The sequence below is a fragment of the Homalodisca vitripennis genome, chromosome 1 (assembly GCF_021130785.1).
Source record: "Homalodisca vitripennis isolate AUS2020 chromosome 1, UT_GWSS_2.1, whole genome shotgun sequence".
NCBI lineage: Eukaryota > Metazoa > Arthropoda > Insecta > Hemiptera > Cicadellidae > Homalodisca > Homalodisca vitripennis.
The window spans coordinates 103,376,194-103,403,393 of NC_060207.1; the positions used below are offsets into that span (position 1 = coordinate 103,376,194).

The 27,200-nt window shown below is 33.6% G+C and overlaps 1 protein-coding gene across 2 annotated transcripts in view; it reads left to right on the forward strand.

Annotated features, from left to right (window-relative positions):
* LOC124368259 (serine/threonine-protein phosphatase 6 regulatory subunit 3) overlaps nucleotides 1-27,200 on the forward strand; it is a 71,842-nt gene that overhangs the window by 23,898 nt on the left and 20,744 nt on the right. For both annotated transcript variants that reach the window (XM_046825538.1, XM_046825535.1), the window contains 11 exons: nucleotides 2,009-2,187; nucleotides 5,381-5,494; nucleotides 11,857-12,037; nucleotides 12,751-12,903; nucleotides 13,448-13,573; nucleotides 17,080-17,144; nucleotides 18,083-18,263; nucleotides 20,084-20,173; nucleotides 22,209-22,306; nucleotides 24,079-24,243; nucleotides 25,034-25,146. In XM_046825538.1, coding sequence (XP_046681494.1) covers nucleotides 2,009-2,187; nucleotides 5,381-5,494; nucleotides 11,857-12,037; nucleotides 12,751-12,903; nucleotides 13,448-13,573; nucleotides 17,080-17,144; nucleotides 18,083-18,263; nucleotides 20,084-20,173; nucleotides 22,209-22,306; nucleotides 24,079-24,243; nucleotides 25,034-25,146 — 1,465 coding nt within the window. The remainder of the gene's footprint in view (nucleotides 1-2,008; nucleotides 2,188-5,380; nucleotides 5,495-11,856; nucleotides 12,038-12,750; nucleotides 12,904-13,447; nucleotides 13,574-17,079; nucleotides 17,145-18,082; nucleotides 18,264-20,083; nucleotides 20,174-22,208; nucleotides 22,307-24,078; nucleotides 24,244-25,033; nucleotides 25,147-27,200) is intronic.

The window sequence follows — 27,200 nt, forward strand, 5'->3', positions numbered from 1 at the left end:
TGTAGAAAAGCTACATATCTAACATCACAATAAATTCTTGAACATTCAAAAGTTGGATATACAAGGTGTGTCCAAAAAGTATCCGACCTTGACGTCTGGCATGAACTGACCTGACGTTACTCGGCGGCAATGGCAATCTGGTCCCCTTCAAAGTACTCCCCTCCACAAGCCACTACCTTATTCCAACGCTCCTCCCACTTCCGGAAACATTCCTTAAATTCACTTTGCGGAATAGCTAACAGGTCCTTCATTGCATTTTGTTTTATTTGTTCAACATCGTCAAATCTTTTTCCTTTCAAAGGAATTTTTAATTTCGGAAATAGCCAAAAGTCACAAGGAGCTATGTCAGGACTGTAGGTAGGTTGTCGTAGTTGGTTGATGTCGTGTTTGACCAAAAAACGCTGAATAAGATTTGAGGAATGAGCTGGCGCGTTGTCGTGGTGCAGGATCCAGTCACGGCTTGTCCAAAGTTCAGGTCGTTTCCTTCGCACTGCATCTCGTAGCCGTCTTAGGACCTCAAGATAATACTCCTTATTCACTGTCTGGCCTCTTGGAGCATATTCGTGATGAACAATGCCTTCCTGGTCAAAAAAAAACTGTCAGCATTGTCTTGCTTTTTTCGGCCATTGCTCTTCGCGAGATTGAGGCTTTGTTTCAGGGTCGTAGGCATAAACCCATGACTCATCACCAGTAATAACTTTTTTAAATAGCCCTGGGTGACTTTTTATCAATTCCAGATTGTCCTGTGTGATTTCAAGTCGACAGTTCTTTTGGTCTTCTGTCAGCAGCCGAGGAACAAATTTTGCCGAAACACGGTTCATTTTTAAATCTTCGTGTAAAATGTTACAAACTGACGATTTTGGTATTCCTAAATCTTCTTCCAGCTCTCGGACAGTCAATCGACGATTTTCAGTAATTGCTGCATGAACACGTTCAACATTTTCAGCGTTTCTGGCCTTTGAAGGCCTGCCAGATCGGTCATCACTCTCCACTGATATGCGGCCATTTCTAAACCGCCTAAACCACTTTTTTATTTGTGTATCGTCCATAGACACGGTACCATAAACTTTCCGTATCATAGTAATCGTCTCTGATGCTGAATGGCCAAGTTTTTGGCAAAATTTAATGCAAATGCGCTGCTCAACATGTTCAGTCATATTGAAATGCGACACACACACACGACAGTACTGTACGGAACAGAGTTCTGTAACTCACTGAGTGACCGGATCGTATTCAATGCCTAATATGGGAAGGCCCTCCCCTCCAATAACCGGTTCGAGCCGGTCGGTTACGCCGCGGCCGCCTACTGGTCGGCGGTCGGATACTTTTTGGACAGACCTCATATTGTAAAGGCCATCTATAGTTTCCTTTAATTTAAGGTTGCCCACAACTAATTCCTTCCACCAAGTGAAACAATTTTGTTTGTTACTTTCACTGTGATGTTTGTGACACTGTAAAAAAGAAAGATGGCAAAGTGGGGAGTGAGGTATACTACGACTACACACCCAACTATTCTGGTATTCACCAGATTTTTAGGCCTTGCATATTTGTTTTATTGTTCTTATATGTGAAGGATTTAAAGTTTTATTTTTTGTGTCCTTAAAAGGGAAAATTTGACTCAGGTCACAAAATTAAAGAATAAAACCACCGTAGGAGCTGAACAGCATTACAATAGATAAGTTGATGGGAAACAGTGTTAGAAAAAAATGTATAGTACTTGTATTGCATAATTACCATTGCAAATACTTTAAAGGAAAGAAAGTCCAACAATTTGTATATTTTGTAAATAAATTTATTTAAATGAAAAACCTTTTGATTGCCCCTCATAACTGAGCAACAATTGACTATTATAGAAATCCTGTATTATTCAATCCGTTATGATATACTAAGAGTGTTATTATCTCTTTATAATAAACAAATTTCTAGAGTGTGTTTGCACATTGCAATAATTTATTTTTGTGAACGTGCCAGGAAGATTTTTGGTGATGGTAGAGATCAATTGTTACAGTTCATGGCTACGCAAGGCCTGGTAGAGAACTTGGTAGACCTGCTGTCTCCTAGTGCAGGCTCTGGTATCAACTCAAATGCTGCACTGTTGCTCTGTGATATTATCGTCAAATCTAGAGAAGCTCAGCTCACTTGTGAAAACAAACCTGAACCTGACCCCATTCTTGCCAGTTTGGAATCGTAAGTAATAATCAATGATATATTTTGTTTTACAATAAAGTGTTTAAAATTATATCTGTTGAGTATTGTTGTATTTCACTCATCTTGAATGACTAATAGAGTTTGTGGTAACTATAATGATCACTATCTCTGCTGAAACATCCTATTTATTTATAATACATGAGATATTTTGTATTTTATAAAAAAAACTTAAGAAATTAATAATTGGACACAATAAATAATAAAAAATAAAAATAATGAATATATATTATATATATATTTTTTTCAATAAACATTCAGTTACAAAAAGTACTTTCTCCGCCGGGACTCGAACCCGGATCTCTCACTTGCCGGGTGAATGTGCTACCATTACACCACAGAGCCCTTATTTTTTACGATTGAATTATTTTGTATTTGGCCGTATCTGTCACATATGCGTTTAACCCTCGAGCTGGCAGTTGAAATGTCCTCAAGTGGCAGGCCATTTTGAGGTGTTTTGCAGTAGTATCGGTTTTTAATTTTTTAAAATATAATTTGATTATAAACCTATATGTGTTATATATAATTTTTTTCACAAGGAAATTTACTTTTTAGTAATGCAAATAAAAACCCCAAAATAAAAAAAAATTATCACTCTTTTACTAAGTTTATTTTTAAAAAATCAAAAAAATTTATGTAAAAGTGGTGGGGGTGCACCTATAAAAGACATATTGTGTGAAAAAAATATTTCCAAAATACCCAAAATGTTGAAAATTTTATATATAGTTTTAGAAAATGTATAGTTTACTACATTTTTTTATTAAAACAATATTATGAAATACCTCTAAACTGAAGAAAGTACAAAACGACTAAATTCATTGCTATGGCTACGACTGTGTTATAAAATTCATCAAAACCTTATTTATTACTCGAAAAATTCATAAAATACTCTAAAATATAAAACAAAACAGGCTCTACAAAATAAAAATATTAAATGTAAAAATAAATAAAGAAGCTTTATATCATGATCATCGCATATGAAAATGATCCTAAAGCTAACTAAAACGATCACAACACTGCACATAGCCTAGATTACAATGGCTCACTAATATCTTTTTTCACATATATTTCTTCATAACATCATAAAACACAATCTACGAGAATTTATACGCATAAATAAACACACTTATTACATAAAAACACTTTCATGTAATAAACTTACGTTTTAGATGGACAAGAATAACGCGACCGGGTACCAATACAACAACTACGGCCGACTGTTTACAAACAACTCGTTTTCAATACGTCATAGTTATGTCATGGCTGCTAACAAAACAAAACAAAATACATCGATCAAATCAGCAACTATTTCTGATTCCAGTGGTATATGAATCATGGCAGTTTAGTTTGTGTATTGATTATAACAAATATCAAACGGGCATGTGTCAAATCAACTGATTTTCAGGCGACTGCCACTACAGAAACAATTATTTCGACTGATAATCAGGCGACTGCCAGTTGTAGAGTTAAATAACCGAATTAACATATGATCGGCAGACCAAATACCTGTCAAACGACTTTTTTATTTACATTAAATTTGTATAAATGGCAATAGCCGAATTTAATTTCAATAAACATTCAATCACAAAAAGTACTTGCTCCGCCGGGACTCGAACCCGGATCTCTCACTTGCCGGGTGAATGTGCTACCATTATATATTTTATATATATATATTAATGTAATGAAAGTAACTAAAACCCTTTTAAAAATCTTTTTATTGCATACACGTGTTTCGGTTTTTAACCATCATCAGTGTACATTAACCTCTAAATAAATAATAAACAATTAGATATACACATGTGGACCTTTTAAACATATGTTAAATTTAAATGACACAGTTTTAATTTTCTTATTAGTAATCTGTATTTAATATTTTAATTTTTTCAAAAATTGGATTTGTCTTATTTTTCAGATTACTATTTAAAATGTTATGAGGATCTTTGTTATAATTTAGATAGATATGTAATTCTTCTTTTGTGTTTAATTTCTCTCCTTTCCTTTCGATACATAATATTTCCATGTTCTTTTCAATATTTTTGTAGTTATGGTCAGTCTCCAATAAGTGTTCAGCAAAATTTGATTTTATTGTAGAAATGTTATTTGTTTTCAAAGCTTGTATGTGTTCTTTAAACCTTTTATTAAAATTTCTTCCAGTTTGCCCAATATAATAGCTTTCACAGTCACTACAGTTAATTTTGTATACTCCAGATTGTTTGTATAATTCTTGTTTGTCATCATGTCATTTTGGTTCACTTTGTTTTCAATAAGTTTAAATGTATTATTTCTTGTTTGGTGACTGATGGAGAATCTTGATATATTATATATCTTCTGTAATACAAATCAGCTTTAATACTCTTCCAAGTAGTTTAAAGTTAAACAAAACAGAAGATCTAGTGTTCATGTTTTAATTTTTGAGTTCTCAGAACCCTTCACCAGAAACACAGAATAAATAAAACATAGAAACAGAACTCAAACCAAGAATTGAAACATAAAAAAAAAAAAGAATTTTAACAATTAAATACCATAAACAATAAGATTCCAATAAGCTGTATGAAGAATATTTGTAAATGTTTACATAGAGCTAAAACTTTATATAACGCTAGATTATCTGTTTTGTTTAAACTTTAAACTACTTGGAAGTATATATATATATACATATTAAAACATATATTATATTGTTTCACAACCCATAAAAACAACGCTTCATTTTCACTTTTGTCAGATTTGATTATTCAGAGAAGTTATTTAATTTACCAAGATAAATAGATGAAAAGTGTATATCTGAAAAAATAATGTACATTATTTGATGGTGCTTTAATGGTTAAGTATTCTGTTTATGTTAATGTATAATAACAATAAAGCAAATAGTATATATATATATAATTTTAGAATGTTTTATACTACTCACGATTAAATTGAACAAAACTTTTTTATTTAAGCATCTATTTATTACGGTTTAGAAAGTAGCTTGCAAGTGTGTTGAAAATAATATAAATATTATAGAACTTTTCTTTGGGCATAATTGTGGTCTGAATTACATAAAGAATAAATAACTTTTAGAAGATTGATTATGTATTGCGAAACTAGGTAGTGGATAGTAAAAATAAAACCTGTGTAGGTAATTTTATATGAGTAACAATTAACAATTAAAAAATGATGTTTTATTCATTTTCAGTGGCGAGACAATTAAGAAGATATTAGAAGTTATTTTAAATGGAGAGAAAAAGGAAAGTAGTTTAATTGGAGGTATTTCAGTTCTCTTAACTCTTCTGGAACCCTCTAAACCAATGTAAGTTGATTGTTGTTTTATTTTAAACTAATCATGGGTTAGTTTAATAAATCGTCAATTCAGATTGGAAACTGTCTTGTTTGTACATTAAAAGTGTAAACTTGGAATACATGTATGTAATCAAATGGTTGCTGGTGCAATTCCCAATTGTATCCAAAATCTCTTGATCATTACATTTTTGCTTCTTTAATTGAGGAGGTGTATTGACACATTTAGATTCTAGGTTTCTACTTATTCATAACATTTGATTCTTGTTGGTTAATGGTTATCGCAAGATAACCGGATCAAGCAATGTCGAGCCTGGCTGCTGCTTGGATGGGTGACCGCTGAGCAAGGGCGGATCCAGGATTTTTGTGAGGGGGGGGCGGTCTGAGATTTTGGGAGATTTTTTACACATATGATTCATGTTGGTAGTCAAAGCTCTGTAATTTGACATATAATGTTATTATTGTATACTAATGAAAAAAAAGGGCTAAAGTGATAAATGAAAAACAATGTAATATTTCCAATAAACTGTATATAATCTGACAAAAGTTGTAAAAATACAACATTTTATCTTTAAAGTACAAAATCGAGTCTTCTGTTTTTTTTGGCTTGCAAATCTGTTAATGACTTTTTCGGGGCATACTTCGATGTCCCTGTGCACGTTTAGCAGAGCGAGTCCAGTCAACCTATCCTCTGCCATCCTTGTTCTGATCCATGACTTTAATTTTCTCAGAGTTGAAAAAGATCGTTCTGCCGTTGCTGTTGGAAAAAACAATAAGTTCTAACAGATTGGCAAAAAAGGTCAAATGTTTCATACCAATGAAAAAAATACTTTTTAACTAACAACCACACGATTTAAGAAAATACTATTAGTTTTACTGGTTTTAGAAATTATCTGCTAATAAATAATTTTGAAAAAATAGTATAAACAAAAATTACTTACCTATTGAAATTGGAAGAGTAAGCAGAATTTGTACCAAAGCCCTTAGAAGAGGGTAGTTGTTTTCATTTAATGCTTCAAAACATTTCATTGCTTTAGTTATAGTCTTAAATTCATTATAATTAGGAATGTTCTTGAGGGAGCATACTTCGTTCATAAGTTTCAGTAGCATCGTGTTTTTGTTCAATGACACTAAACTGCAATACTTCATACATATGGGCTCAAAACTAGATTTCATATCCACTATTTTGTCCAAGTTTGTCGGAACGGTTTAGGTTCAGCATATAACACTCCAGTGAATCGCTTGAAAATCTATCTGTCATATCTGCAATAATGTTATCCAGGATTGTTATGTATGCGGATTTTTTCCAATGTTGTATTGTACATTCCCGACTGTCACTGGACGTTGAGGGGTAGTTTGGGTCTATTTACTTGCTGTCCCACAATTCTTGGAATACGAACTTCTATGCCCATAGACTCCATAGTCCTTTTCAGCAGTATTGAAAATCAGAGAAAAGAATTGATCAGGATTTTGCCTTTTATTCTGAAGTACTTTTATTGTGTGCATTACTTTGTCTCTTGCTGAACACAAGTCTATGGTTTCTGACTGAAGATATTTACTAAGAACACAGGTTGCATCCGTTATATCACTAAGACAATGCATAGTTATTATAAACTCGCAAGTGGAGATAGAGCACAATAAGCAATTTGCTTTGCTTGCTGTTGAGCTATCATTCCACTTTGAGACAATTTTAAGTGCCTCAGCTATTTTTGTTAGGTCTTCTGTAAACTCAAAAATTGATTCATGCCGTTCTACCCAACGGGTCTCACAATATCCCTCTCATTTGATGTCCCAGTACTTTTTTCAAAATAGAGTTCCGTTTGGGCCGAGGAGGTGAAAAATCTAGAAATCTCTTTTACAGTGCCTACTGCATTTCTCACGCTTTGGACTTTATTGCACTTTGAAATAGCCAAATTCAATGCATGATTACTGCAGCCACATAAGGTGCTGTTTATGGCAATTTTTTTTTAATTTCTGTCACTGCTCCCTCGCATGTCAGACATATTGACAGAGCATCCATCACAACCGATCCCTACACAGTTATTCATGTTCAAACCAAGCTGTTGCATGAATTTCAGCACAGACTGTCCTAAAACCTCCCCCGTGATAACAGGTTCAACTTCTTGATCAGAATAGTTCGTACCCGTACCGTGGAGATCAACAAAAACCTACAAAGTCTTCTCTTATAGCATTGTTATACAGGTAACGTAAACTAAGGCTTAGCTGAGAAGTATGAGACGCATCTGTTGATTCGTCAAATATTATGCTATAATATTTAGCTTCTGATACTCGTTGAGTTATCACTTCCAAAATTTCATCAGAACAACATTTATAAGGCAGTTAGCTGTTGTCTTGCTGATGTAAGTGGCGTTTGCTCCTGCAGACTTCAAATGATCTTCAAGCTGAACATCCCCGCTATCTATTCTAAATCGCAAAAGTGCCCTGAAATTGCCGTCATTTTGTACTGGATCATCTCCAACTTCAATCAAACTGCCATCATCCCTATGACCTCTAAGGGGTATGTTCTGCCTACCATGCAACAAAATAGTTTTAAATTATTGGCACAAGCCTTGCACGATTCTGCATGGTTTGGGCCTTCCTATTTTCGTTTAACAAATTAAGAATTTCTCCCTCAGGGTTTTCAAAAACAGATATAAAATGTTTGGCGTCAATTTCAGCATCTTTGTGATATTGTGTCGCCTGCGTGACTTTCTAAATCTCCGTCCTTGCCTGAGAGTTTAGCATATTTCTGTAGAGGTTCAGTAACTAATTTCTTTAAAGAAACTGTATGCTGTCCTCCAACTAACTTTTGATGCATAGTACTGCACAAAATTTACAAAAAATAGCCCTTGCTTAGCTTCTGAAAAAACTAAACCATGGATACTTTTCAAAATGGCCAATATTAGCTTTTCTTTGTTCTTCCCGTCCTCGTTTTTACATGAGAGGATGTAGGAAACTTAAAGTCCTTTTTAGGCTTCCAATGATTAGTAAAAATACTATACTTAGTATGGTCACTCATCTTAGAGATGTTGTTAATGTGTGAGACCCGATGTCGAAAGAGCACATGTTTTCGGAGATACTAACTTGTGAATTGGAGGATGATGGCGCCGATTGTGGTGGCAGCGGCACGTCTGTAACCTCATGCTGGGTGGAAACCTCAACATTTGAAGAAGGAACTTCACTGTCTAACTTTGGTCTTTTAACAAGATAACGATCCATATTGCACAAAAATCTGTTAACACTCAAAAAGCTATTAAACACAAGCGAACGGGTACTTCACGATATTCACGAACGTACGCACTGAATCAACTGAGTGGCCGTAGTAGGCGGTGTGGTGTAGGCCTATCGTTGGGCGGGCGGACTAGGACGACTCATGCGCACGCACCGCTCCCCCACCCCTTCCGGTGATCATACGCACTGTTACCACCTCCCCTCTACTCATACAACGAATTAAATCTACAATCTTAAGTACAAAATGTATGTTTGAAACACCGACATAGTACCAATTACGAATAGTGTGGCCGATGAAAGCACCTTTACTAACGAACAATATAGTATTACTTTAAGCTTAAATCTTTTATAAACAAACAAAAATTTGAATTTGTGACTACCGAGGGGGGGGCGCGCGCCCCTCGCGCCCCCCCTCTGGATCCGCCCTTGCCGCTGAGTGATCCTGTCCTTGCAAGCAGCCCGCCTGCCCGGCCGTTGGTGGTGGTTCGGAAGTTACCTTTAAGCCGTTGGTCCCCAGGTTAAGTGTTAGAGAGGACTTCTTAGTCTTAACTTCGCCTGGTAAAATAAGACATCTTTACTTTACTTTTACCTTGTATTTGAGCACAGTAAATTGAGGATGGCCAGCTAGGTAATCAAAGTGTCTATTAGTACTTTTTTATTTATTAAATTGTTTAATAAAAAATGAGGGGTTGGTTTACTTTATCGGGCTTTATTTATTTATTTTGCTTTTCCCCTGACCCTTAGGCCAATTGAAGGATCTTATCATACCAAATAATTTATCATTTTATGAGGTGGAACTGTTACTTTAAACCTATGTACTGTCTTTTTCAATTTATCATTGGGAGTGGCTGATGTGCGAAGGCAATGGTATTTTTACAGGGGTCATTCAATAAAGGCATTACAGAAGCAGGTCACCAACAGGAGGCTATGCGTGAGCCATAAATGCATGTGTGTGCACTCCTCACATCACAACAAACACCACACAAAAAGAGTTAGCACTGGTTCAAAATTAACAACTCAAAATGACTTGCATTTTCAAGTTTATAATTTTATATAATTGGATACTAGAATGTTCCTCTCAGAATGGCATCTTGACTATGTATCAGAATCAGAATCAGTATCAGAATCAGTCTTTATTGTTACGTCAACGTTTATACATAGCATTGCTATAGAAACAGGTAACATTGTCATAAATTAATGTAATAATGATACATACACATATACATTCATACATATGCACATCACAATTCACATATACATATAAACTTAATAAACATACATATAAGAGGTCAAGACAGCGTAACAAATTTAATGTAATCTATGTTAAAACACAATTTTAAAATTCAGGATCCATCAAATACTCATCAACACTATAATAGTTTTTTTCCAACAAAAAATCTGTTAGTTCGCTTTTAAATGTTTTTGAATTGATTAAATGTTTATATTTTTGAGGTAACTTATTGTATAGTTTTTTTGCCGTGTATATTGGAGTTTTTTCTACCAGACGCAGTCGATGTATGGGATATTGAAAATTAGCTTTAAATCTTGTATTGTAATTATGATCAAAGTTATCACTTGATAAGCTTTCAAAATTTGATTGTACTGTTAGTAGGGTTTTCAGAATGTATAAATTTGGAAGTGATAAGATTTTTAATTCTTTAAACAGAGGTTTGCAAGAAGTTCTAAATGATGAAAAGGTCATTAATCTCATAATTTTTTTTTGGATCTTAAAAACTTTATCAAAGTCAGAAGATGATCCCCAAAATTCAATACCATATTGAATTATTGAAAAAAAGAAAGAGTAGTAAATTATTATTCTAGTTTCCAAATTAATTGAATTTCGTAACACTAGCATTTGATAACATGCCGAGTTTAATCTTCTAATAATATTTTCAATACATTTTTTCCAAGAAAAGTTTATATCCAGATCTATACCTAAAAATTTTGCACTATCACATAATTTTATTTGTTGGCCGTGGAAAATCACATCCTTATTATAGCCCTCCTTTAATTGTGCTGTTCGAAAATTTAATAGTTGATGTAACTACTGATATTGTATTAAGTACTATACACTATACAAATAAATAAGAAACTGTTGTCTGCTGAGGGGAGGGACTTATCTCAGGTTTAGGTTTGGAGGATGTCTGGATTTTGTTACTCATACTGCTATGCTAGTTCCCATCTCCTTGACTGTGGGGAATTGCAGTCTTTCCATAATGAACAGTTATTAAGTTAATTTAAAACAGTTATTGAAATCTGTGCTGTTGTGGTTTGCAGCATGTTAGGAGACTGGTTTATCTTTGTAGCCTACTTTGACATCTTGTCTGAGATCATTCATTCTTGTTCTTAGGATATTGTTTGTGAGGACAATGTTGGCATTGAAGTTAGTAAATGAGTTTTTTTGTAGAGCAGGTGTTGTGTCCTTTTATCTTAAATACTAGGGCCATCCAAAAAGATTCACTCTGTAACCACTAGGGACTATCACGGCCATTTTGATGTCGTAGCATTTCTCCATTTAGTGGTTATCCAGCTGTTCTAGTGAGAGGTTACTGTCGCTCCTTGTTGTTTTACAATTGCAGTTTAAAATGTGAAACATAATTGAAAATCTAATATAGTTTTTGTTGGGTAAGCACAATAAACCAATTGAGATTTATCGTCAACTCTGTGAAGTTTATGGGACCGATGTGATTACTGAAAGTGGGGTGGTGTATTAGGTTTAAAAATGGCCGAACTAATGTGCGTGATGACGAACAAAGTGGACCATCTCCATTGTACAAAGGCTTCAGTGATGGTGAATTAAATGAATGTTTTCAACACCTTTTATTCAGCCTACTTTTCAAAATATAAAATTGGCTAACTGTTCAAAGTATTAGGGACTTTTACCCAAAATTGTTCATAAATAAAATAACATAATTTTCATAACAGGCAAAGCCTTCAGCGCACATACAATCTATTACACTGCTAATACTCTGTTTTATATAGGTTGTAAACTCGATTTTAGTGAACACTAATTTTATTAATATGTAATCTACATTTCTTAGTAGTAAAGTTGTGGTAGGAGTTTGATTTTGTTATTCTGTTATGAAAATGTCAGTTGAATGTTTATTTTGCCTGTCAGTTGTTTACTTTGTATGTTTATTTCAGTGGTGCTGCCAGTTTAGACTCTGGTGGTATGAACCTGAACTATGGGGTTGATGGGGGAGGGGGAGGTGCATCAGGAGATTCCCCCGCCCCTTCCCCTCCCCCGCCTGTCACTCTCACTACAACTGAAGCAATTGTACCATTCTTGCCTGTCTTTCATGATCTACTTCTGAACCCACCTCAAGTAAGTCACCTATATGCAACTCACATGTTAGTTTATACATGAGGTTTGTGACTACTTTCAACTGATGTAACATACAAATCTGGTTACACTAGATGCCAAATGGACCACTCAAGCAATATAAAGTTGTTTTTGTATTGTGTAAAATAATATAATGAGTTTATGTAATTTTCCTGTAGGAAAAAAATAAAGCATGATATTAGTATTCTATCCGTGGATGCAAAAAACTGTCACCGAATTTAAAATTAATTTCAGTACATATCTGTTATGAGGAAGTTTGCAGCCTTATCAAAAAAAGCTCACTAAATATTATTGTGTTTATTAATTGCTCTTGCACTATATAATTTTAAGTTTCCAACACAAACAGTGATTATCTCCCTTTCTTTACAAAGCATGAAAGAATGGCTTTAATGTATTGGTACGTAGGAATATAAGTTATGGCCTATATATATATATCTTTAATATTTATTAATATCTATTTGGCTATCGAACAATGAAAATAAAATTTTTTCTTTAGTTTATGAGGCATGCACATTTAATCAAAAACTTGTACAGAAATCCGGTCTCAAATGTCAAAGACTGAATAATTATCAATAATTTAATAAAACTTACAGCCATCGATTTCACACTTGACAATGTGAAAACACTCATCTATAACTGATCATAAATCTTATATCCATGCAAAACATGATGGCTATTGTCATTGTCTGTTGCAGAAGCCGGGAGTGAAATTGACATGTTGTACTGTGGACCCTCCACTAGGTAACACCAGGCTGCAGATAGTAAAGCTGCTGGCAGCTCTTGTCTCAACACACAACCACTCGGTGGAGGAGCAGCTGGCTGCTCTAGACACCATCAATGTCTTACTGGTCAGTATCAGATCTACAAAGTCACTTTTCTTGAGTGGTCATGCAGATTTGTAATGTCATTAGTAATCTTTTTTGTCCTTGAGCAGCTCTTAAGACTTGTAATATTCGTAAAAATTATCCATCATGCTTAAGGAGTTTTTAAGTTACAGATCTGTAATGTGATCAGCATTCCTATCTTTATTGGGTAGCTCTTAAGGTCTGTAATACCCATAAAGGTTCTTCATCATTTTAATGAGTTCTTGCATGTAACGGATGTATATAATAACAGTGTTGCTATTCTGAGATGATGAATATTGTTACTTCTAGAAATGCTAATTTAAACAGTTTTTTGCTAGTCTTTTCTGGCCAAAGGTTATTGTAATGATACTAACTTTAAATCCTCTTGTATACAGGTAGTGAATGGTACTTTTACATAATAAACAGTAAAGTAGTGAGAGTGTCTCAAGGTATTTATTTATAAGTTCTTGGAGTGCCAGAAGGATTTGTATTAAGCGTATTATATAATGTTGCTTTGAAATTGTAGTGATTCTTACTTCTTTTACAGAATCTTTTCTTCAGCTATAGCTGGAACAATTTCCTGCACACGCAGGTGGAGAAGTGCCTGAATGCAGCAATAGCTGTTGACCCTTCGCCTTCAGACAACCCTACTGATAATTTACTCATCCATAATGTGAGTAATCAGAATCAGAATCAGAATCAGAATCAGAATTTTTTATTGCCGTTACAAATGTGGTATGCATGGCATCGTCATCTCATACAAAACAAAATTGTATTATAAAAGTAAAAATATTCATAACTAGACTATGTTAGCTTCAATATGATCTATAACTTCATCTAAACTGTATGCTGCTAGATTTACTAAGATATTTTTTAAGCATTTCTTAAAACTAATAAAAATCTAGACATTTAATATGATTTGGTAACATGTTATAAATTTTAATACCTATCTCTACAAAACTATTTTTGGTACATTGGTAGGTACAGTAGTTTACTCTAAGATTAGAACAATTTCTAGTAAAGTAATTATGTATAGAGCTATTTACTGTTATTGTCTGCAAGTTATTTTTAACATACAGTAATACATCCAGAACAAATATAGAAGGCACAGTCAACACCTCTAATTGTCTAAACAAAGGTTTGCAATGGGTTCTATTGTTTTACATTACACATTATCCTAATAGCTCTCTTCTGCAATATCAAAAGTCTTTTTGGTGTTAGGATCATTGCCCCATACAATAACTCCATAGGACAAATGACTCTGGATGTGTGCATTAGTATACTGCAGTTAATGTTTCAATATTTACAATTAATCTCAATCTTAACAACATAAAAATGCCTTTTGCTAATTTTTTTACATAAAACTTCTATATGTCTGTTCCATTTCAGATTCTCTTGGAGGTGAACACCTAGAAACTTTACATTATCATGGTTAGGTTTATGTTGCAAACTAAAAATTAATCTCCTGAGTTTTCTCATGGTTTACACAGAGGACGTTCGCCGCACACCAATCATTCACAATTGAGTTAGCGACTAATAGAGAATCATTTACTACATTAAGATTTTTACCATTCAGTAAGATTGCTAGGTCGTCTGCAAACATGTATGATCTTGTCACATTGTTATTTATGGAGGCTGGCAGGTCATTTACATAAATTATAAATAATACAGGTCCCAAAATGGATCCTTGTGGAACCCCTGCTGTAACTGCATTGTATTGAGAAGAGCTTCCATTAAAAGCAACCATTTGATATCTCTCTTTGAGATATGATTTAAAAAATTGTTAAAGACAGATCATCAAAACCATAATACTTAAGTTTATCTAACAAAATTTCATGATTTACCGTGTCGAAGGCTTTAGACATGTCGAAGAACTTGCCTATGACCACTTTTTTATCATCTACACCATAAATACAGTTCTTCATAAATTTTACAATAGCATTTAGTGTTCCTCTCTTAGGCCTAAAACCAAACTGACTATCTGATAACAATAGGTTACTTTCAAAATACTGAATTACTTGCCTATTTATTATTACCTCAAACACTTTTGAAACAATTGGAATTATCGAGAGACAGGTCTAAAACTCTATGTTCTTTCCGTGAACCTTTTTTATACAGTGGTATAACCTTTGCCAGCTTAAGGCACCTTGGAAATGTACCATTTTTAATACAAAGATTCAAGAGATAGGCTAGAGCTTCGGCAATAAAAGGTTGCTGCAGCAAGTTTCAACAGCTCAGAATTAAAACCATACACATCCAGACATGAACTATTACTTAACAAATTAATAGCATCATACATCTGTTCAACCTTTACTTCAGTAATACTAAATTCACAGTTAGACACATTACAACTTAACTTACTTAAATAGTATGACATAGACTGACTAGAAAAAGGCACATTAGCAATGAGATCATTTACACTATTCACAAAAAAGTTATTGAAATCACAAGCTGTTAGACTACTTCCAACTTCTGTACTTTTAGACCTATCACTATTACTTATATTTTCATTAATAATAGACCACATAATTTAGGTTTATTTTTAGCAGATGACACCCTCTCACAATTAAAACGTAGCTTACAACTTCTAACATCGCTTTTATATTTCTTCTTTAATTTCATATAAACATTCTTTAAAGTAGGTTATGCCTGTAGACTTATACTGAGCATACATATATAAACAACTTTCCTTAAGTCTTTGAGGTCTGTATTATACCAAGAGGAAGTTTACAATAATCCCTAACAGCTGGTACATACTTAATAGGAAAAGCAATATTCACAATGTTCATAAATTTATTTAAAAAATAGTCAAATTTATCATCTATGCTATTTAACTCTATACAGAAGCAACCAGTTAATTTTACTAATTAGAGTGACAAAATACAATGAATTGATATAATCAATTGTTCTGACAATTTTAAAATCTTTTTGCTTAGAACTATTTACATTGGTTAGCCTACTATTTACATGACTGGTAACGTTATCTTTCCTTGGTAACAATTTGCATTTTAGAACAATCGCATGATGGTCTGACATAACCATAGGCTCCACTGCAGCATTCTCAATTCTGTCAAAATGTACAGTGGTGGCAATGTTTGTCAATACATGATCCGCCATCCACAAAATTCGTACTAGGCCTAGTTACATCAGAAATGGTTGTCCAAAGGTTTTTTAAAACCTAAAAGTAAATCTAAAAACTTAGCTTTCCTAGAGTCATTGACTAAAATATCAATATTAAAATCGCCACACAGCCATAATTGATGCCTTATTCTTATTACTATTCATAAAATTACTCAACAATTCATACATGTGCTCAATAAAATTGTCAAAGTTCTGACCGTCAGGTACTCTATATATTTCGATACAAACTAGGTTAATCTCCTTTATAAATACAGCAGCTACTTCACAGATATATTGACTAGGACAGTTCTGTTAAAAAAGTCACCTCCTCGCCCAGCCATCTGGATCTTAAAAATATTGCAGTGCCCCCTCTTTTGGCCCGAAGATCTACAAAATGCGCTGATCAATTTAAAATCTGGTAGACTCACTCCATCAGTTCATCGCTGCTCAACCAATGTTCACAAACACACAACATGTCTGTATTAAATTTCATTGCCAACAAATTAGCTTCATCTCTCTTTCCAAGAAAAAACCCCTGCACATTCCAATGTACAATATTTACACTGTCCTTAGATTTATAGTCCAAAGTCTATAGCTTTGATGGCCTACTCATATCTGCACCTAGGACCCTTTGGTTACATACGTGTTTTGTGCTAAAAAATCACCAGGTGTTCCCATAGCCTCGGTTCCCATAACAACACCATTTATTATAAATATGGTTCTTGTTGTAAAAGTTAGTAAAAATGTTGTAATAAAAATGTATATGAAAACATACAAATGGATTATATTGGAAAGTAAACATGTTTATTATAATATGATCCCAAATATGTTAGTATGGAAGGGAAAAGATTGAAGAGAAGTGCAGAGCACATTATCTTGATGCTATTATTAACTTTGACTATTAACTAAATTGCTCTACTATTTGAGTTATTTGTGTAAATCATGCATCTGTTTGCAGTTTGAACCAGTGCCAACAGTGATACCATCTTGTAGTCTTTTTCTGCAATGCTTTTGTGTGAGTATGAATACTGTTTACTCATAACTCTTCTAAATTTTCAGATTTTCGTCAAGTGCCAGTTACTGAACAAGATATTAGAAGCCTGGAAAGAAAATGAAGAAGAACAGTAAGTCTCCCTCTGAGAGCTAATTATTTACCATAGTATTAATTTTCAATAATTAACTCAAAAATTGTGTTAATACAGGAGTTAAATAGCCATGTTAAATTATAAGAACAGAGTTTTTAATTCTCAAGATCACAAAATTTTTAAGCACCTTGTACCAAAACCGAACTCAATGAGGGATTTGATTTTTTTAATTATTATGGGGAAGAAATCATATTTTGACTTGTATGCAATATTGTTTGTGTTTTGGAACTATTCTGTTTGGAAAGAAACTCTCCACATAAAATGATAAGTGTGTTACTAAAATGATTTTTGTTTGATTTACATGTTGTCAGATGAACGAAACCAAACGTACCTATAGTTGTTATGGTAACAACTGATGATGTTTGTTTATTATGAGATATGTGGGCGTGGGGTGTAGAGGGGAAATTTAGTTGCAACATCAGCCACCATCGTAATATTTTGGGGCAGGCTGTTGTAGTGGAAGCGTCAGGGTTGTGTTATGAAGTGCTTTGTTATGAGGTTTCTGGCAATGTTGATCACATTTACCTATATTCAATATGTCAAGTTTATGGGCAGGTGTGAAGGTGTGTAAATATCTTTTCATGAGATATTTATCTCCTCCGAAGAGATGCTGTGTTTTGTTGTGTTAAGAACAGTTATTTCACTGTAGTTAAGATCTCATATATTACAAGGGGAAGTTATTGCACAGAATGTTTGTGTCAGATATCAGAATAAATTTCATAGAATTCTGAAACAAATCCTACAAAAAGGTTTCTGATAAAATCTTGGCTAAACCTATATTTATGTGCATAGGTTTAATAAATAAAACTACTGTATTACGTTCTTTTCTTTCTGATTATAATAATGGTTTAATAAGTGTATACCTAGGTTAGTAGCCTTAAAACTTTATCTCTTCAAATAGTTTGTGTTTTTAACAGATCTAAAAAAGGAGGCTTCAGGAAAGGTTACATGGGACATTTGACACGGTTGTCAATTACCATCAATTCCCATATGGAAAAGATCGTCAAGGCACAAGTGCCCGAAGATCAGCTGACGGCTTGGCAGGAGTTCACCTCGGGTCCTCTGGCCAGAGTAAAGGCTCAGCTAGAGACTTGTCTGGTAAGCTTTAGAATACCTGAATTCATCTCTAAATCTTAGAGACTTCCAGTCTTTATTGTGTTATGTCTTTCATAAAAACTACTATCACAATGAGTATGAAAATTAGATTTGAACATATCTAAATTGTCCATAAAAGGTTTATCTGCTTTGTGGATTATCTGTGGAGTTTGTTATACACAATTTTAAAAATATATACTAAAATGATTTTAAAAACTTTAGCAATAACTCTGCAGTACTATAGCAATTTAATACATATTTTTGTTATAACCAGTGATCATATGTAATGTAAAGAGGTGATTTTACTAGTTTCACTGTTGCAAGTAATTTTCCTTAATTCATCTTCCCCCTTCTGTAATTTTATGCTGCACAAGATATCTTATAGTGTAATGGGATTTGTGTTATTTTTTACGTTTTTATATGATAATGGGTCTAAAAACATTGCAGTAGTTTGAGTGTCCATGATAACTATTTATCTATTTATTATAAGTTGGCCATGTTTTTTACGAATTACTTGAAATTTTCAGGATCTGTTTACAATTATTTTTATCTTTTACATAATTTAGTATCAATAAAAAAACTAAAATAAATAAATCAGTAGAAAATGTGGAATTTATCAATTCAAATAATATACTTTGTAATCCATTTCAAGCAAGGATTAATGGAATTATTACGTAAATTATAGATTACATTTGATGAATTGTATAGGTTACATCTCTGCCAGTTCAAGGCAGTTAATTCATGCCATTGTTTTTTTATTTATACTTATTGAAGTTTTGTTTGGTTCATTAGTTGGGTAGTAGGGGTACTACTGTAGGTGAGTCACGAGAAGACCCCTGGCCCAGTACACGGTGCAGCTGTGTATTGTAGTGGTATCACCTTATTTTGCAGGCACTTAAACCAATAATTAGGTCTGCAGTATTATTGTGCATGATTTTAGGTAGAGCCTCAAGAGAGGTGATTAGCATCTTGAATTTGGCGGTATGCAAAGAGACCAGGGGTCGTCTCGTGACTTGCCTACAGTATTGTATGTGTAAATGAAATTAATTGTGAGTTACCTTTATGATTACTTCTTGAGAAATATAATTTACCAGGTGACCCTCTGATGCCAGTGCAGCCAATGAATGTGCCTTCAGTACCTGAATATCTGGGTTTCTGCTGCTGAACATAACTCTTTTAGACCCAATGTTGAATATGTCAGATAGATACCCATTAGCTGACTGCCCAACGTCTGATTTATCTGCAGTTACATTTTTATTGGCTTTTGCATAGTTCCATTGTCAATAATATTCGATAAAAACACATTGAACATTATAGGCTGATTGTTTTGAGACATTTTGTTTCTCTTTTTTATACCAGCTATCTTCATTGTATTTATTTTTCTCTATTTTCATAGGTTCTCTATTTTACTTTAACTGTCTACAAATTATTACTGTTGTCCTGTTTTACAGATATTGATGGGCTGTTGAGCAGCAAATTGTTAATTTTTATCTGTGCCAATATAACATTAGTTTAGTAAATATTATTTTAGTCTTTTGCCTTTTAGTTTATTGAATAAACTATGAAAATGAGAAATCTCAAGAGAACATTTATAATTTTGATTGTCAAAAGCGATGCTTTGTACTGTTCAGTGCAGTGTTCAGTAATAAAAACAATAAACCTAATGTCTTGTAGAGCTGAGATGAATATAATGAACTTGGTGGAAAAGTGATGTTTTTACATAGTTTCACAGTTTTCAGACATTAAATATTTGTCAATTTGTCCCTGAATGTTTGTAGGTGTATAATGGTTTGTTGGTTCTAATTATTATGCTTTTGTTCAAGGGAGGTAAACATCCAGCCCAGTCAACATCAGATGACGATGAGAGAAATTTCCGAAACATTCCCTTCCAACAAGATACTCAGTTCCAACAGGTTTGTATATAATGTTATTGGTTTTAAACCATTTGGTTTTCTACTTGATTGACTCATCAGGTCCAATAAATTTCAAGTGATTATGCTTATATTTCAATATTTCTTATGTACATGTCACTATAAACCAATAAATTGTAATAAAAGGTTAAGTAATGCAAAATAAAATTTTTATTTTAAAAATAAAGTAAAAATACATTTTTGTTAGTTGTTTTACCTACTTTATTTCTTTTTCAGTCAAATCTGTACCCATCATAAGTATTAGTCATGTTATAAATACTTACATTATTAACTTCATGGCTTCATGCAGGTTAATGTAAATAAGACCAAGTTTATAACTTTTGATTTTTTTGGTTTTGATCTACCCTCCCCCTTGATATTTCACTCCACATCCTGTAATTTCCAATTATGTACCTGCCAGCCCTTAGAAAAAGTAAAAACTATGAAATATTTGGGAATTTTGCTCGATGAAAAATTGACTTTTGAACCTCATATATTAGATTTACACGCAAAACTACGAGGGTCTTCCAGAAAGTAAAGAACGTTTTGTTATAAGTCAATAAAAACAAAAGATAAGAGCATGAAAATTTATTTATAAATACTTATAAACTTACTCTATTTTTCTACAAAATCGCCGGAACTGTCAAGGCACTTGTAGCGTGGCACCAGTTTTTCTATACCAACGTTATACTGTTCTGCCGCCAAGGAATGAAGCCACGTTTTTACTCCTTCTTTGAGGTCTTCGTCACCCAAAAAGTTTTTTCCGCCTAAAAACACTTTCAATTTTGGAAACAAGTGATAGTCACTCGGAGCCAGATCTGGACTATACGGAGGGTGTCCGAAGATTTGCCATTTGAAAGAATTGAGTTCTGCTTTGGTTCGTGCACTGCAATGAGGCCGAGCATTGTCGTGGATCAGCACCACTTTCGACGACAGCATTCCGCGTCGTTTGTTCTGAATAGCGCGGCGAAGCCGATGCAAGGTCTCGATGTAGGCCTCTGAGTTGATTGTTTCGCCTCTCGGCATGAACTCCACATGGATTAGGCCTTTTCGGTCCCAAAAAACTGTTGCCATCAATTTCCTGGTGTTCAAATTTGGTTTTTCTTTTCTGTTTTTTGTTGGTGAATTCGAGTGATGCCATTCCATTGACTGGAGCTTTGTTTCCGGGGTTCGATAGGAAACCCAAGTTTCGTCACCCGTTACGATGCGGTCAAGAAACGCATCACCTTCGTCATACTGAGTCAAAAACTCAAGAGCTGCTCCCATCCGTTTAGTCTTGTGGACATCAGTAAGAATCTTAGGCACCCAACGAGCACACATTTTCTGATAACCAAGACGCTCAGTCACTATTTCGTGCAAAAGCAACCTTGAAATTTGTGGAAAAAATTCCACTAGACCACTCAAAGTGAAAAGACGGTTTTGTTGAATTTTTCCATCAACTTTCGCTGCCAACTCGTCAGTAACGAGTGACGGCCTTCCACTTCGTTCCTCGTCGTGCACATTAGTTCGACCTTCCTTAAATTGAATGCACCATTTTCTCACTGATGACTCGTTCATCGCATTGTCACCGTAAACTGCCTTAATTTGCCTATAAATTTCAATAGGTCGAACATTCTGTGCATTCAGAAACCGTATCACACTACGCAGTTCACACTTGGCGGGATTTTCAATTAACGCCGCCATTTTAAACTTTCACAGGAGACGCAAACGTGACCTCACGGTACCGCTACTCAGCTCACACTGAGGCAGAAGGTGTGGCTAACGAACAAGCTATCTACCGCGGTGGTGGGGGAACTGCGCCGCCCGTGATGCGCAATCGTTCTTTACTTTCTGGAAGACCCTCGTAAGATCACAGATTAGAAAATTTTATTTTTTGAGAAATTTTTGTAACTTGACACTCTTGAGATCACTATATTTTGCCCTCATCAACTCAAGACTGCAATACGCTTTACCATGCTGGGGAGGAACATACAAAACATTAATAGATAAGTTAAAAGATAAAATATATATATATACATTTATTTCTGTTTTGTTTTAGATATACACGGAATACCAAACTCAGCAAATGGCTTCGCAATTTATTGAACATTTTGGCTATCATGAGTCTGAATTTAATGATCCAGAGGATAATTTAAAGTAAGTAAATTTAAAATTGTGTCCATCAATTACTTTAATTTTAACCCTGGAACTGGCGGTCATATTTCTCTCAGTGGCGGAGTGTTTTTAGTACTTCATACGTTGCCTTATATTTATTTTATTATTACATGTTTTATTATTTACAAGTTTTTGATTTGTAAAATTGTTGTTGTTAGTGATATACAAAATCCAAAATATAAAAAAGAAAGAGCATTTAATTCTGAGTAAAAATAAAACAACACAAAGTTTATAAGGTATTTAATTTTACATGTGGTAAACAATACAAAAATCATACACTGACATTCTAAAGTGCTACTTACCAACAAAAATAAGAACTTCAAAGCTCACTTGGATTTGTACAATCTTGTAACTATTAGTTCATATTAATTTTCTATTTTTTAATTTTTTATTATATATTTTTTTAATTATGTTCTGATTGAATGTCTAAATCGGAATCCTCATCATTGCTTATTTCATGTACAACTAGTTCTCGAATGTCACTTGAACGATCGTGGAAATTACGATCCACCCATTACGTAAACACGCACAAAAAACTTACTATTATTGTGTCATATACACATCTATATACAACAAACTCAAAACAAACAATAAACCAGACAGAACACCATACAGCTGACGAAATAACAATAGCCGAACGAACCAGTTAACTCATCGCTGTGCGCGCAACTAGCGCGGTACGTGGGAGAATGTAAACAAACAGTTCAGAGGTTATAAAACGTATGGACATGTAAGGAAACAATAAAATTATTTATTAGTGTATTATTTACATAAATTGAACCTTCCTCTTTCGATTGGTATCAATACCGATACTCTTTGATCATGTTTTAAGTACGTAATATTGAGAAATAAAAGACATATTAAAACGCCCGATATCGGGCGCTGCCATGTAGGATGCGACTAAAACACCCGATATCGGGCGTTTGCCAGTTCCAGGGTTAACATGGTACATCAGTTTATTTATTAATATGGTTGGCCAAGCATAATATATTATATAGAGCAGTAATATTGTTTATTGTTGCTTTACATTTGTGTTTTAAAAATTAATAAGGATGGCGGATAAAAAAATAAACGCAGATTCCCATCTGATGTTAAGTTTTAAAACTGGATAGTCGAACGTTTTTTGGATCTGAATTAATTAAAAAATATATGCTAACTAAACATATAGTTAGTATTAGTAACCTTAGTAACTAAATACATGCTAACTAACTCTTACTAAGCATATATTTTATTTACTTATTCACCAATTTAAAAAGTATTTAATTAATTACAATTTTAACATTGTATTGTTATAAACTAGGCTTTAAAATGATTTAAATGTGCCTAAAACTAAGGCCATTATTAGCTGAAGACGCTGAAGTGTTATAATTGGAGTTAGTAACATTGAACAACAACCAAACAAAAAGAACCAAACGCTGACCAATTAAGCTTTCAAATACGAATATAATTTTATTTTTTGGAATTAGTCAAGCCATTGAGAGTATTCAATTGTGAACTTTGAAAACAATTTTTTCCACTGAACACAAAGTTTAAGTAAATAAATAAAAATGATTAAAGTTTTAATTTTAATGATTAATTATTAAAACCCAATTTTATTTGGAAACATATGTAGAAAAAACAATCTGAACTGTTATGAACAAGGCAATAAGCATTTCATAAGTTTGTTATGTAAATGATTCAACTAAGCTTTGGTTTCTATCAGAATTTGTTTTACTATTTTTCAGGCTATTTCTTGCAATGTAACTTTGTTGTAGCCCATCAGTGGACCGCCTGGCTCACCTTTCGTTCAGCGTTACTGATGATGAAGAGCTGGAGCGACAGGCTGAGATGTTTAAACAGGTCTGCGCACAGAAGGTGCAGAGCTTGGATGGTGAGGATGATGACGACGAGATATGGTCTGACCATAATGTGGCATCAAGGTTAGTATGAAGTCTAGATATTCTACAAGTTAATTAGTTTTTTGTAAATTAATTAAATTATTCAGAATTAATTAAATTAACAAAAGTTGGTATCTGGAGATTTGGTAATAATGGGTTTTAGTGGACATGTTAACTACTATACATTTTTTCTGATTTCAACCTAACTTGGTATACCCACAAAATACGTGTTTGAATTCATTTTTAAACCAACCACTTTAATTTTAAAAGCGGCCCTTTATTTTATGCATTGTTTTAAGTCTTTTGAAACTACTATGATTTGTATTAGCATTACAACTATTGTATGACTAACAAATGTATCTTCAATCCGATCTTTTAAGGGCATAGCAGTACATAAAATCCACTATTCTTCTGAATTCAACTCAACAAATATTTACAGAAATATACAATTCTCTCACCAGACCACTTTGAATTACAAAAATAGAATGCATCATCAAGATTGTTGAAAAAATAATTAATGAGGACAAAAATCTTGTTAACGAGTGTTGGTACAGGGAAATGTTGCATGTACAGTAAATATTGGTTTATATAAAACTAAAGGGCTGAGTATTGATTGATAAATGTTAAGATGGAGTGTAGTGATCATTAATCCTATTAATCATAATCATCCTCTAAGATTTACTTCTGGTAAACACAACTTTGAGGCAAAACTTTAGAATTAAAATTAATTTTAGGATTTAATGAAAAGGATTCATTTTTTAAGTTTTCTTAACCACATAAACTGTAAATATTTAATGGTGCTCACAAGTGAAAGTATGTGATTTTTATGCAGTAGGGTGTGGAACGGTGGTGAGGAGATTGCTAATTACAACAGTTCAGATGATGAAGAGAGACCAGGTCCTGAGGGCAGAGAAGAGGCACACATGGAGATTGACCAGGCTGACCGTAAGTTACTATTGCTGAATCTACTTATTGAATAGTTTTGTTACCAATAGTATATATTTGTTGGTACAGCCATTGAATTAACTGAATTGAAGCAACAAAAATGCTTTTGAGTAGATGAATTCATGAAAATTAATGCTTATACAAATTACATGATTATTTGGGGATTTATCAGTTCGGTATTTGAAAATTTACACTATGTTACACTTAATCAAAAATTTTCTGTTAGAGTAGTTTCCTATCAATATAATTGATTGACCAATTTCAGTGAATATTGTATGTTAATTTATTATTAAATATCTGAATTGGGGAAATAAAAACAATTTAATGTTGATAAGGTTTAGTGTATTAGGGAACATTAACTATACATAAAAAACAGTAATGAAAATGAGTTTATTAAAACACATACTGGCAGAATACCCAAGGTTAGAATAACTGCCTTGCATCATGTAAGCCATTGGTAGCCCTCACAACACGAAAAAACAATATGAATGCTGCAAAGTGGCAGGAACATAAGATAGTGTAATTTAGAATGTGAGTTAGATATAGTGAAGGTTAAAATTCTTGCTGTGGCTGGCACTTTTTATCAGTTCTGTGGACTGTATCAACTTTCTCTCTTGTTCTGTTTGATAAGATCTTTGCACAATCAGTGACCCATAACAACGGGAAGAATAAAGCTAAAAAGGAACAATCATACATACAATAGAAAATAGGCTTGAAATTTTGCACAAAGCTTATATATATATATATATATATATATATATATATATATATATATATATATATATATGTGTACAGGGTGAATATAAAGTCAGGACCCCCCCCCTCTATTTTCTTCTATAGGTAATATAAGGAGATATCCTTTGGGTAGTGGTGCAATGTGGAAAGGAAGTTTCATTTTATGACATTGAAAATGTTTTTTGTCCCCCAAAAATGCGAAATTTTGGGGGCAACCCAAAAATTTCAAATGTAAACCCCTATCAAGTGACCCCTCATTTTAAAGAGCATGAAAAAACTTAAATAGTAGTGAAAACCAGAGATTGCTATCTCTTTCCTAATCCGAAATAATAGCCAGTATTACCAAAACAATTTTAATAACTCACCACGTCACGAAGATACGAAAGATACGAAAGTGACAATGTTCCAGCTGCATGATCAGCTGTTGGTGTCAGCTCTACTGTCTATTATAAATAATAATGCATCAGCTGACTCATACTGCTTATTGTGTTCTGACGATTTATTTACATTGAGGTTATGTATACTGATGATAGTCCAGTTGATTTTGATGTGAATATTTCTTAATTTTTGAAATTAAAAAATGGCACAGAGTGATTTAGAAAAGTTATTCATCCAGTGATTTATTTGGAGAATTTTTTTTTTTTTTCTCTTTTTTTTTGAGAATTGATTTCAAAAATTAAGAAATATTCACATCAAAATCAACTGGACTATCATCAGTATACATAACCTCAATGTAAATAAATCGTCAGAACACAATAAGCAGTATGAGTCAGCTGATGCATTATTATTTATAATAGACAGTAGAGCTGACACCAACAGCTGATCATGCAGCTGGAACATTGTCACTTTCGTATCTTTCGTATCTTCGTGACGTGGTGTAAAATTGTTTTGGTAATACTGGCTATTATTTCGGATTAGGAAAGAGATAGCAATCTCTGGTTTTCACTACTATTTAAGTTTTTTCATGCTCTTTAACCCTTTTAGCCCCGGCGTCCGATATATCGGACAGAGGTGGTCTAGCTAAAATGCCCAACGTCCGATATACCGGACGTCTCGAGAATTTAATGTAGCTGGCTAATAATATGTCCAAATGCCATCAGTTTCGGTATAGTAGTCGGTGAAGAAACGGGCTACATGCAAAAACAATAAACCTTCCAATTGGCATCGTATTTCGTCCTCATTAAGCGTAGTTTATTTGTCGATGTCAGTTGTCAGACGACTTCAGTTGCATTGTTGTTGTATGCTGACTTATAACCTCAATTAGTTTGCGTGATTGAAAGCGGTTGTTTTTCGTGTGATTTATTGTATTATTAGTATAA